Source organism: Lissotriton vulgaris, chromosome 9, assembly GCF_964263255.1.
Source record: "Lissotriton vulgaris chromosome 9, aLisVul1.2, whole genome shotgun sequence".
NCBI lineage: Eukaryota > Metazoa > Chordata > Amphibia > Caudata > Salamandridae > Lissotriton > Lissotriton vulgaris.
Window position 1 is genome coordinate 1038349331 of NC_141697.1, and position 13086 is coordinate 1038362416.

Consider the following 13086-nt stretch of genomic DNA (forward strand, 5'->3'; position numbering starts at 1 on the left):
TGCGCATTTTCGATCGAAGAAACGTCTCACAGACCACTGACAATGAATTATTAGAGTTGAAGCAAGGGAACCGAGACTTGGTGGCTTATTTGGCCCAATTCAATAAATTGATCGTCGAAATTAGTTGGCCCGAGGCTAAGCGGGCGGCCATTTTCTATCGAGGCCTCAAGGATGAGTTGAAGGACGGTCTGGCGCAGATTCCCAAACGACCCACAGATGTGTCAGAACTCATAGACCTAGTATTGCAGATTGATCAGCGGCTTGCAGAAAGGCGAAGTGAACGTCGAAAGGATGTCTGCACTCTTCCGCCACGATTTGATCGGTCTCGACCGGAGGTTGCAAAAAACCCTGAAGGTCAAAATCAGGAAGAGCCGATGCAGGTGGGAACTATTCGAGGCCCTCTTACTCAGGAGGAACGAGAAAAGAGACGACAAGGTCGATTGTGTATGTATTGTGGGCAGTCGGGCCATTTTGTCAGGGAATGTCCGAAGAGATCAAAGGCAAGCACGTGGGTAAAAGATCGGCTCCACCAGTAGACGGAGTTGCACTGGTGGGAGCGAGTGACGAGCCAACTCCCAAGCCACAACTTTTAGCTAATACCTTGCAATCCGTCGCCCCGCATCTGAATCTGCTGTGTAAAATAGAGTTTGGAAGAACTCAAAAGGAGGAAGTTTCGGTGATGGTAGATTCGGGGGCTACCGGGAACTTTTGCGACATCCAGTTTGCCAAAGCTATTGGTATACAATTCGAAAAGAAGTCCAGACCGGAATCAGTGCGAGCAGTGGATGGCACCCAGTTGTCATCGGGACCAATTGCTTTTGATACAGAATTGATGACGGTGGTGGGACCCGGTGAGCATCGAAGCCTCATTCGATTTAACCTCATAGATGCCCCTCAGTTCCAACTCATACTGGGGTTGCCCTGGCTCACCGAGCATAATCCGCAGATCGATTGGTCACAACGTTCAGTAAAGATGAATTCTGAATATTGTTTAGAGCATTGTTTCCAGTCGACGTCAGAGAGCCCAAGTTCCACGTTGTCGCATAACCTGGCCAATCAGGTCCAAATGGTGTGTGCCTTGGAGGCCCCAGAGATTCCAGAAGAGTATCAGGACCTGAAAGAGGTGTTCGATGAAAAGGAAGCTAAGAAATTGCCACCTCATCGAGAATATGACTGCCGGATAGAATTGGAGCCAGGGGTGTCCTTACCCTGCAGTAGAATCTACGCACTGTCGGAACCGGAGAACCTCCATCTGAAGGACTATATAGAACAAAACCTCGCCAATGGGTTCATCCGCCCCTCTCAGTCTCCAGTTTCCTCGCCTCTCTTCTTTATTCCCAAGAAGGATGGGACCTTGAGAACTTGCATAGATTATCGGGCCTTGAACCTGGCCACCAAGAAGAACCGTTATCCTCTGCCCCTCATTTCGGAGCTCCTAGATCAGGTCAAGAATGCGTGTGTGTACACAATATTGGATTTACGAGGGGCATATCACTTGGTACGCATGGCCGAAGGAGAGGAGTGGAAAACTGCCTTTCGAACCAGGTTTGGTTTGTATGAATACCAGGTGATGCCCTTCGGGCTTTGTAACGCCCCCGCTGCTTTCCAGCATTTTGTAAACGACGTGCTCCGAGAGTGCCTGGACCGCTTTGCAGTGGTCTACATCGATGACATCCTCATTTATTCCAACAGTTTAGAGGAACACGTTCATCATGTACGAGCCATCTTGAGACGCCTGCTGGAGAACCATCTGTTTGTCAACTGTTTGTCATCTGTTTGTCAACTGTGAAATGTGTCTTTCACTCTTCCCGAGTGGAATTTCTGGGCTTTGTTTTGTCTCCGGAAGGAGTGTCCATGGATGACTCTAAATTGCAGGCAATTAAATCGTGGCCGGCGCCCAGATCTGTGAAGGAGATCCAAAGTTTCCTGGGATTTGCCAATTTTTATAGACGCTTCATCTTGAATTTCTCAGAGAAGGTGAGCCCAATTACTAGATTGCTAAAGAAAAATGTACGGTTCATCTGGGAGCGTGAATCTGAGGAGGCATTTCAGCAATTAAAGGAAGCCTTCGTGACAGCCCCAGTGCTTCAACATCCTAATTTGAGCGAGCCCTTTTTCATTGAAGCTGATGCATCCAATTTGGCCATCGGAGGAATTCTGTCACAGCGCCAGAAGAACACGGGCCAGCTTCACCCAGTGGCATACCATTCTCGAAAACTTACTCCTGCGGAGATAAACTACTCCATCGCTGATAAGGAGCTTTTGGCCGTCAAGGAGGCATTCAAGGTGTGGAGACATTATTTGTTGGGAGCGAGACATGTAGTCACCGTCTTCACCGATCATCGAAATCTACAGTTTCTCAAGTCAGCCCGCACGCTCACCCCCAGGCAATTGCGTTGGTCGCTCTTCTTTGCAGATTATGATTTTGTCCTCACGTACAAGCCCGGTTCCTCCAATGGAAAGGCGGATGCTCTTTCACGTTTGAGTATGGGAGAGGAAACCAAAACCAAAGTGGAAGGGTTCATCATTCCTGAGGAAAAGATAGTGGCCACTGCAGTGGAAGACGAGTTGGAGACCCGAATTAAGGAAGAGTTCGCCAAGGCAGAATTTTCTGATTGGGAAGCAGGCGGTTCTGAGCGCAGTGTAAGAAACGAAAAACCCTACTGGCAAGGAAAGATGTTCGTTCCCGGTGAGAAATTGCAAAATGAAGTCATTCAACATTTTCACGACCACCCATTAGCGGGCCACAGAGGAGCTAAGAAGACCTTGGATTTAATCAAGAGAACCTTCAATTGGCCAGGCATGGACGCTCAGGTGAGGCAGTACATCGCCACTTGTGAGCCTTGTGTTAAGGGCAAGAGTTTGAGGCAGTCCCCACAGGGCCTTTTAATGCCGCTGCCCGTAGCCCCGTCTCCCTGGCATTCAGTCTCCATGGACTTCATAGTAGACCTGCCTTCCAGCCAGGGGTACTCTGTCATTTGGGTGGTGGTGGATATGTTTACCAAGATGAGCCACTTTGTCCCCTTGAGGTCCCTCCCCACAGCATCTCAGTTGGCTACCCTGTTTGTGGAACACATAGTAAAATTGCATGGGGTTCCAAAGGTGGTTATTTCCGACCGAGGGCCTCAGTTTGTCTCTCGATTTTGGAAGGCTTTCCTAAAGGGTCTAGGAGTCGACTCTCGTTTGTCCACCAGTTTCCACCCAGAAACGGATGGACAGACTGAGCGAGTGAACCAGGATTTAGAACAATATCTCCGGTTATATTTGATGGATCAGGAGGGAGAATGGCCCTCTTTGTTGAGTATGGCAGAGTTCGCGTACAACAATGCAGTCCATTCGTCTACTGGTTTTTCTCCGTTCTACTTGAACTCAGGTCGGCATCCCAATATGCTAGTGGGTCGGGTGGATGTAGAGGTCCCAGCAGCGGAAAAGGTGATACAAGAGTTACAGAAATCCTATCAGGTAGCCTCTTCCAACCTCCAGAAGGCCAAGGTTGCTTACAAGGTACAGGCAGATAAGAAAAGAAAAGAGAGTCCCATGTATGAATCTGGAGAGAAGGTGTGGATCTCCACTCGACATATGCGGTTGAGAGGAAACCGAAAGTTCCAACCTAAGTTTGTTGGTCCCTACCCTGTGGTTCGAATGATAAATCCAGTGAGTGTGAAGGTGGCTCTTCCCAAGTCCTTGAAGATCCATCCAACGTTTCATGTGTCATTGATTAAAAGAACCGCACCCAACTTCAGGCGTATCCTACCACCAGCTCCAGTGCAAGTTCTGAGTTCTGAAGAATTCGAGGTTAAAAGAATCCTAGACTCCAAACTCAAGAGAGGAAAAATCTTTTACCTCGTGGATTGGAAGGGTTATGGCCCCGAGGAAAGGTCATGGGAACCCAGCAGTAATGTTCATGCCCAAAGACTGGTCAATGAGTTCCACAAGGTTCATCCCCAAAAACCCAGGGAGGGGGCTTTGGTGGGGGGTACTGTCAGGACCATGCCGACCCCCATAAGGAGACCTCTGGCAGTCCCTGCAGCTAGGGGAAGAATTCCTGGTTGGCGGCTGTTTCCACTTTGGGATTCCCTGCAGAAATTAGCCCATGACCACTGGCAGACGGAGGCATAGCTCGCCTCCGTGTTGTGCCACCATTTCGATGAGGTTAGCGTTCTAGCCTTTTTCAGCAGTCCGCCATTTCCTAATTCCGCGCGTTCTATGTGGCGCACTTCAACTGTCCCTTTCCAGCAGTTAGACGCCCTGAGTTCGGCTCCTGTCAATTCACCGCGTTCTTTCCTAGTTTTCCCCAACTTCAGTCAGCATTCTCAGAGACTTTGTTCCAGAGCCCCTCGGAGCGTTTTACGTTCCGTTCCCGCCGGATTCCTGCATTCCGGTTTGTGAGCCTTCTTGCCGCGGCCAGTGCTCGGCTGTGCGGACTCAGTTCAGTCAGCGCTCCTCGTCAGAGTTTTGTCCCTCTGGGCAAGTACCTTCCCGCAAATCCTCAGAATCGCGGTAAGAACATTTCATTCGTCTGCATTGGTGCTTTCCAGTCAGTTGAATTCCAATTCTCCAGTGCTGAACTATCTCGACCTGTTACTCATTCCGAGTATTGTGAAAAAGACTTCTGTGGTTCATCAAGTAAACGAGAGTATATTATATGCATATGGTAATACTGTTGTCTACCACCTTTATTCTTCGCATCACTATTATTACAACTCAACACAAGCAGCAAGAGTTTCCAACCCTCACATGAACTATTTGGGACTCAGTAAGAGAGAAGCTAACTCCACATGTGAACCAGGTATGAGTGAAGAGAGTTGAGGGTGTGAGAGAGTGTTGTTGCCTCCCCTGTCATATTAGGACGTTAGTAATGTTCTGCTCCCTGTTGCAGGTGTTCCCCAGCCGCTCCTTCCAGAGGTAGTTGCGAAGACACCAGTGTGGAAGACTCTCTTTGTTGTTTGTTATCCACTTCCCCTTTCCCTCCCATTCCTGGGCTTGGAGTAATCCGGGTGCAGGGGTGTTTGGGAATTTGGAAATTATCATCGTAGAAGATTGCTGCTCGCCCCCACGGAGATCCGGATATTTCAGGTACTGCTTCTGACAGAAAGCCCATACATATGGCATTATCTAGTCAAGGCCTAGAACAAGTCAGCTCACTAATTTAAACTTTAAGGCTCTGACTATGAGTTGTGCACAAGACACTTCCAATGTGGAAAGAATTCTGCTTAGCACAATAAGATGTTCCATTTTCTTGCACCTGGATTTACTGGGATTAGGAGCACATAACTCAATTATACTAGCAGGAGAATGCAGCTAGTAAAATCACTTTAGGGCACTGTCTATAATGCAGCCCAGTCCCAGTCTCCCATCTCTGCCTAAGCGTGTGCCGGAAAGGAGGCAAGTTTGCATTCAATGAAACCTCTTCTCCTCTCCTCCCCTAAATCTTGCCACAGCACACATTACTCCTGCAGATGATTCTACCACCTGATCAGAGCAGGTGATACATTTCTGTGTTAAAGACCATGGAAGAGGAGTTTTAGTTAGTAAATCATGTCCCAGATATTCCCATTCTGTGGAATTCTCCTTATAATTGCACATTGTCACAAATCTATGTTGGAGGGTCCCAGGGTAGCCAGGTTTTTCTGAGCCCATACTGTAACAAATGGGGTCATTCACCACTCCCATACTGCAAATACCTTAACTAGGAACCAACTACCCCTCCACAGAACAGTGGAAAGCTTACTCAGGGAAAGTGCTGTGAGTTGGAAACTCGGCACTAAGCAATGCAACAAATAACACTTAATAAATTGCTGTCCAGTCAGTGCTTAATCAGCAATAAGGTGATGAACTGAATCCATGAACTTATATAATTGGTGACTGTTTGGGCTGTATGCCAGTCCACCATTTGTTGCCCATAATTCCACTCTTGAAAAAGACCCACCTTATGCAAATCAGCACCAACTCTGCTCAACAGCCTGTTTAGAACTGCCTGTCAAGGTCCCCTCCAGAAGGACCATAAGCAATCCCATATGGGTTTCCACCTTTTTGAGGCTCGTCAGTAGGGTGTAGTCCTTTGGCACAGTGAGCATAAGGCCCATGTTTCGGCGCATCAAATGCAATAGCAACAACAACAACATCTAGGTGATGAATGGAATGCCTGAACTAATCTCAGCCATTGACAAATGTCCTGGCCACATTTCAGGCTGCCTATTTCTTACCCACTATGCCAACTCAGATAGCTATATACAAATCAGCATTGGTCCTGTCCAATAGAACTGTCAAGTAAACTATTCTCTGAAGAGGAACACAAGCAACCCAAAATCAGTTTTGCTCCAGTTGAGGTTCTTCAGTCCAGTGCAAACTTGGTCAAGTACAGCTCTTTCAGCACTTAACTCTCATTGGTTCTGATGGTAAGCAACATGCAGGCTTCTCAGCGAGGTGGTGTGGAGGTGATGGAGGTCAGATCTCCAGAAACAACCTTGTCCCTCCTTATGGTCAAGGTTATTCCCGTCTGAATCTTGCATGATTAGGCACATATGCAGATTACCCCCATTCTCATGTGTAAGTGTACAGTCTTTTTTAATCCTTTCAAACTCAGTTCACTGGTTCTCCCAGTCTTTGAATGAGAGGGCAATTCTCAAAATACCGTCTGGCTCCTGTGATGCTCTTTCACTTACCTCTGCCAGGTTGAAAGTGAGCCTGCAGTTTATTAGGCTTCTTCAGCAGATATGTCTTTGGATGTGGCTGCAGTCAGTAATGGCTGCTCAGGGGGATGCTGAATCTTCTCATGGCTAATCTTGCGGGTGCTCAATGCTGCAACACTTGAATTGCTCAGGTCATGATCAGTGCAATCACACACAACTGGGATCTTACATGCGGTGATGTCTTGCACATGCCTTGCAGGTTGGATGGTGGATGTTGGCTTCAAGCATGCTGAGGTCTCATGTCACACAGTAGCTCTGGGTTATGGTGCAACTGGGTGCAGGTGCAGTGCCTTCTGGCTATACTTCTGATCGCAATTTGGGTGAGACCATGAGGCCTCGCTGTAACTTTACTGATTAGGTTCAGCGGCTCACATCACTCTTCAGCTTAACAGATCAAGCTCAGTATATAACACAGTTACATGATTCCCTTCAGGAATTGCCCTGGAGCGTCTTGGGCAAGCCAACACCTGGGAACACAAATTGCTCTCCACACTCCTCCACTTCTTCAGGCTTACTGCACCTCATTCCTCCTGGATAGTAACTCCTCCTGCAGGGTTGGCAGGCAACTTCTTTCACTCAGCAGGCAGGTTGTCTGTAAGGTGCTTCACAATCAACTCTTCCAGAAAGGGATGAACTATGGTGAAATCTCCACACCTCTGGGAAGTTGAAAAGATCTTCTTCAACATCTTCCATATGTGGAGCCTGCTGTGAAGAATGGACTCTTTGGTCTACCTAACCAGGAGTAGACCCCAAGGATAAAGCATGCCACGTCGGTAGGTGAGGGTTCTGGGGTCCTTAACATAGGATTATCTGTCTTGAAGTAACAGCTTCTCTAGATCCTCCAATTGAATGTGCATTCTTTTTGGTTCTCCCCTTTCTTCAAGCACAGACAATGAGATATCCATACTTATGAAGGTGTTTCTCGGGAATCATTCAGAAGCAGCGTCTTTTGATGCAAATGCTTCTACCGCTCACATATCAATTAAAGGTAAAGGACATTTACACTATCATTTCAGTTCTGGCATTAAAACTGCTATTCTATGGAAGGTTACTGGTGCCCTCTAGAGGAAACCCAAGAACAATATAGTTGGCTATCAAACACCAAAACTGAGGACCGAGTTCCAGAACAGTAGTGTTGCTTTTAAGATGTTTGTCAGAAAACCACACAATTTACTCTTCCTCTCCATCTGGAGTTTGACTCTGCCATACAACTAGTCCTGACGAGTCAGTACCTTTTTTGAAGAATCTACTTTGTGTCATAGTCAGAGAAAGAAGCGCTCAAACAATACCTGGAAGAGAATCTTCAAAATTGTCTAATTGATTCAAAATGGTCTCCTCATCTCCATCTGGAGCTCCCTTTTCCTTTGCTACTAAGAAATTGAAAGATCTCCGTCTTTGTATTAACTATAGGAGGTGTAACTAAGATCACTGCAATGGACGAAAAGCCTTTCCCTGTTATTAAAGATATTTTAGTGTCAGTATGATGAGAAACAATCTTTATGAATTTAGATCTTCGTACAGCGAACCATTTCTTAAGGATATAGGACGGATATGATTGGAAAGTGTCATTTCAATATCTATATGCCCATTATAAATATTAGGGAATGCAATTAGGAATTTGTAATACCCGAGCAGTTTTCCAGCATCTCATGGATCATATTTTCTCAGATAGTATGAACCTTTTTGTAGTGGTGAATTTAGATTTTATTTTGATTTATACTGATTATTTAAAATCCCATAGAGAACATGCCATCTCTATCATAAAATATCTACATCTTACACCATCTGCATTGTAAATCTGAAAAATGTGAGTTTGAAACAGCTAACTTTGCATATCTGGGCTACATTCTATTGGTCCATGGTCTGGCTATGGATTCTATAAAAGTAAGTATGTTATGTGAAGCTCCCCCTAATCATTTACAGAACTTAAATTTGGGGCCCTGGTCATATATCTATCGGGACCTGTGTGTTACTATTCTCGAATCAATAATACTCCAGTATCCTTAAAGTTACTATATGAATATAGGAGTGAAAAATCAAACAGGTATCATACATACGATTAATGTATTTTAGAACATGGTTTATAACGATCCATGATCCTCTTACTAATACAATATGTTTGAAAAATATGTTCTATGTGTCTGACCCTTCTAAATATAGGGAGATTTCTTTAGCCTTTTGTTTAGTCACAAACGTTTTGAAGCTATGATATCTTTTATTAAGTAATGTCTCTTCAGAGAGTCACAATGGTTCCATAAACACTGATCAGGGACTACGTAAGGTAAGAGCTCCTCATAATCCATCATATCCATCTTTAACTTTTCTCTTGACATTTGCAGTGAAACAGCATTGTGTGCAATGAGCAGTTGCATGGATGTTCTGACTAAGAAGGTTTGTATTCAGTTGTTCATATTGTAATCTAGGCATTCATGCACTTTAGAGGAAATATATAACTGTATGCTTGCATGCTATTGGTTTAGTACAAACATTTAAGTTTAAAGTCTTTATGCTGACTATTTTGCTCTCTCACCTGAATTCAAAGGGGCAGCAGCAACTAGTGTACTGGGTTAGGGTCAGGGCAGGGCTATGTATTCTATACCATTGGCAAATTAGTATCCTTTAAAGTCCTTTTAAATGATTCTAATATGCCAACAAAACAGGGCAAAGGATGTACTCTCAACTCAGGTCATTTCAGCAGCAAGTTGATGAAATTTGGTGACATAAGATAGAAAATTCATAGTCATCTGAAATATTACAAAGGTTTTTTCAGCTGGAAACTCTCTACCAAACCCCTCAAATATCTCAAACAGATTCAGGAAAGCTAAATAATTATTTAGGCTGGAATCATTAGCAAGCACTAAATGGGTAACCCATGACAAGGTGTACCCACTTAAGAAGTTTTTCAATTATCCGATCTTGGTTCTTTCGGAAGAAAACTGGCATGGCTGGAAAACAAAATAAACGGTTGGGTCTTCCATATATTCCCAGAAAAGTGAAGAGAATTTAAAACAACATAAGGAATAAAATGTTCTCTATTTGCCAAGGCCTGAAGCCATATCACAGACAGGATCATAGCTACTTCACTCAGAGTTTGTTTTCTTGTCGCAGCCTATGATTGGCTGAATGCTGTGGAGTCTTCTTCAAAATAGTCTCGGCTTTTCTGAGGCATGGGTGATGTCTTCCTGTAGCGACCTGTGCTCCACAAAATGTGGAGCATGCAGGAACACAGAGCCTGCAAGAAGGAATCCCAAAAGTGGGGGGGGAAATTCACAGGGCAAAAAAGCTCTGTACTAAGCCTGGGGAATCTTGGACAGAAGAAGGCAATCATTACTGCTCGATGGCAGAAAGATAATTCAGAATGAACTGCATAAAATAGTAAAGTGGAAAACACCATTTCCAGTATAGCACTGAAAGTTTGGAACTAGGCAGAGGAACTTATGAGCATGAGCCTCCAACTGTACTCCAATGCAATGAGAAGCAGTTCTCAAGCTCGTTATATAGAGCTGAAACAGGAAACAGGATTTTCTCAACAAGAAGTTCTACCAGATTAGTTTAGAAGGTAGGAAATAATATTTCCCAAAACTTCTGAAAGGTCTTCAGGGATGGATTTTCACACATTATAAATACCCCATGGCAATTTAAACACATATGTTTCTCCACAATGTATTGTACTATTCTGTCCTTTTTAACACAATTCCAGTATTTGACCGGCCCGGAGCATCTCAGGCACTACCCAAGAGGCCAAGACAGCAATTTCTCGGACCCGGAAGAATGTACCTCAGGAAGGTAGCTTTTAGGAAGGACTAACCGCAGCCAGCCTCTCTCTGTTCGCAGACTGGCAGAATATTTGGTGAACCGGGAAAACTTTGTTCTACTTGCTAGCCAGCAGAGCATATACCTTGGTCAAGATGAATAGTCCAAAGTCCAAACCTTATTATGGCCTGATTCAGAGATGAATTAAAAAATGTAAGTGCATGAAAGAGTGCGGATATGATCGAATAATATTATATTCATACTGTAGACCATTGTTTACCTGGAGAAGCATGCATTAAACGTCTCTCCATGCCGAGTAAAAGACCATGTGCTCTTGTTTATTGCAGATCTTCAGGAGCAGCTGTGTTCCGCTGCTTCTCTGAAGCCGCTCATTCATTATTTCCCTCTTCTTATTTATTCTGCTGAATGTGTGTTCTCCCCGTTGGAATGTACACCATTGCATTAATGACCTGCACTGTCTCCACAACATTAACATTGACAAAGACACTAGATCTCAGATTGCTGAGACCTATTGTATTTGCTAATGCTTGTTCTGATTGTAAGCACAAGGAATCCCCTATTCCATGTGGTTTTGCCACATGCATTTACCACCTGCTTTCAGCAGAACATACATGCATGTGCAGGCCTTTGGGTGGGGCGGGGAATCAGGGAACGCAATTGGGGCATAGGGGAGGGAAGGAGAAGCATTTTTCTAGCCTGGGTAGAGTTGAGTGGTCAACCCATTTGACAAAAAATGTGGAATAAGGTATGGCTGGTGCTGCAGTCAAATCTAATGCATTGTGCTGGCTGGAAAAATGCTGTTTTGTTCTACCACACATGGTAAAACCATGTGACAAAAGACCAATCATCTCATAATTATGCAGAACAAAATTCACACATAAAAGCATACGTTATGCATACCATATAATCAGAGTCTTTGAGTTTTACTGCTTTGCAAGTTTGTCTGCCTGATATGCTACGGAATGTTATTGAGATTATTATGAATCACAGTCATCCCGTAAAATACATTTTATGATTTTTATCTTTAAAAAACTGGTGATGGAAGAGAGTAATAAATCGATTTGTTTCAGTAAAAAAAAAAAAAATGAACTGTACCCGCTTAGAAATAAATGCAAAAGAAAGTATAAAATGAAGTTATTTTAAGTGTCAAAATTCAGAAGACATTGGCAAGATGTAGCAAGTCGACAAATAAAAAAAAACTTGAGCTGAGTTCATAAAGATTTCTCACACAAAGAAGTGTGTTGTAGTTATAGACACTATACTTACCATAGCACCAAGATATGGAGATGCATTCAAAGAACACAAGAAACAAAAGACTCATTCCACTCGCAGAATAGTAATCAAACAGCTTAAAAACATAAATTCCACCCTAGAGAACACAAAGAAAATAAATGGTATTTAAATAGTACAAATATAAGTCCATCAATTCGAATATATCACATTTGTATACAGCGTATGTACCATTGACCAGATATTTTCTAGAAGAGGTGGAAACAGATTTAAAAGCATGGTGGTCCGGGTAGTGTATGGAGGTAAACTTCCTCAAGCAGCAGGTATTTCACCTACACCAAACAATAAAAACGAAATCTGCCTCATGTACACATGTCCGTCAAAATGCGGGAGATAGTGGTAGGTAGAAAGGAGTATTTCCCTTCAAATAGCTAAATCTGCATGCAGAATGTTACATGCCGGACTGTAAATATGTCTGAAATGAATACGTTTGTTGTTACCTCTAATACAATTCAGAAACATGCACAAAATGATACCCCCATGCTGGTGAAACTCCATGTTAGTGATTTTTCAAAATGAGTGCAGCACTTATCACTATAATAATTGGATCGTAAATAAAAATACACTTCATAAAGGATACAAGGAAATAAAACAAGCAAAAATACGGTGAACAAATGGCAGGTATGGTGGAAAGGGAGGAGTTTGAGGTGTTGGGGAGAACAAAGGTTTATAGTTTTGGGGGTAGGGGCATGGTGGATGTGATGGGATGGATGCAGGTTTAGGCATACTAGGATATAGCCAGGGTGAGAGGCACTAAGGCTTGGGTAGGCGCAGAGGTAGTAGGGCATATAGCTATAGATATAGGTCAAGGTGACAGGGCAGAGGTAGGTATAGAGGTAATAAGGTTTAGGTAAGGTTGGAGGTTATAAGGTATAGTCAAGGTAAATGTATTATGGATTGAGTAGGGGCACAGATACTAAGGAGAGAGAAACTGTCATGGAAATATGAAGATGTATGAGCACTTGAAGAGACAAAGATGATGTATAGTCAAGATCTCTGCACACTCACAAACAAAACAAGAAATAAGGATTTCCACGATTTGTGTGATCGTGGTAAAAAAGCATTACATTAATGATTATTATTTTTTTTTACATGAAGAGCAGATACAGCAGGAAAATGTTAGACATAATGAGAATGGTGTTCATTTAAAAAAGCTCGAGTGGGTAGTTTAGAAGTAAATTTTCTGTCATAAAGGACTGCCTTAAGCATATTTTTTCCAAAGTCACATACAAACTATAGTCACTCCTCCACTCATCCCAACAGTAAAATGAGCAATTGCCCCAGCGTTGGCGGAGGCAGAAAGCAATGGTTTCTTTATCCTGCTACCAGG

At 43.7% G+C, this 13086-nt stretch overlaps 1 protein-coding gene across 1 annotated transcript in view; it reads right to left on the reverse strand.

Annotated features, from left to right (window-relative positions):
- SLC6A1 (solute carrier family 6 member 1) overlaps positions 1–13086 on the reverse strand; it is a 327835-nt gene that overhangs the window by 67922 nt on the left and 246827 nt on the right. Inside the window, exon 8 of the mRNA XM_086938951.1 lies at positions 11733–11835. Within this exon, the coding sequence (XP_086795077.1) occupies positions 11733–11835 (103 nt within the window). The remainder of the gene's footprint in view (positions 1–11732; positions 11836–13086) is intronic.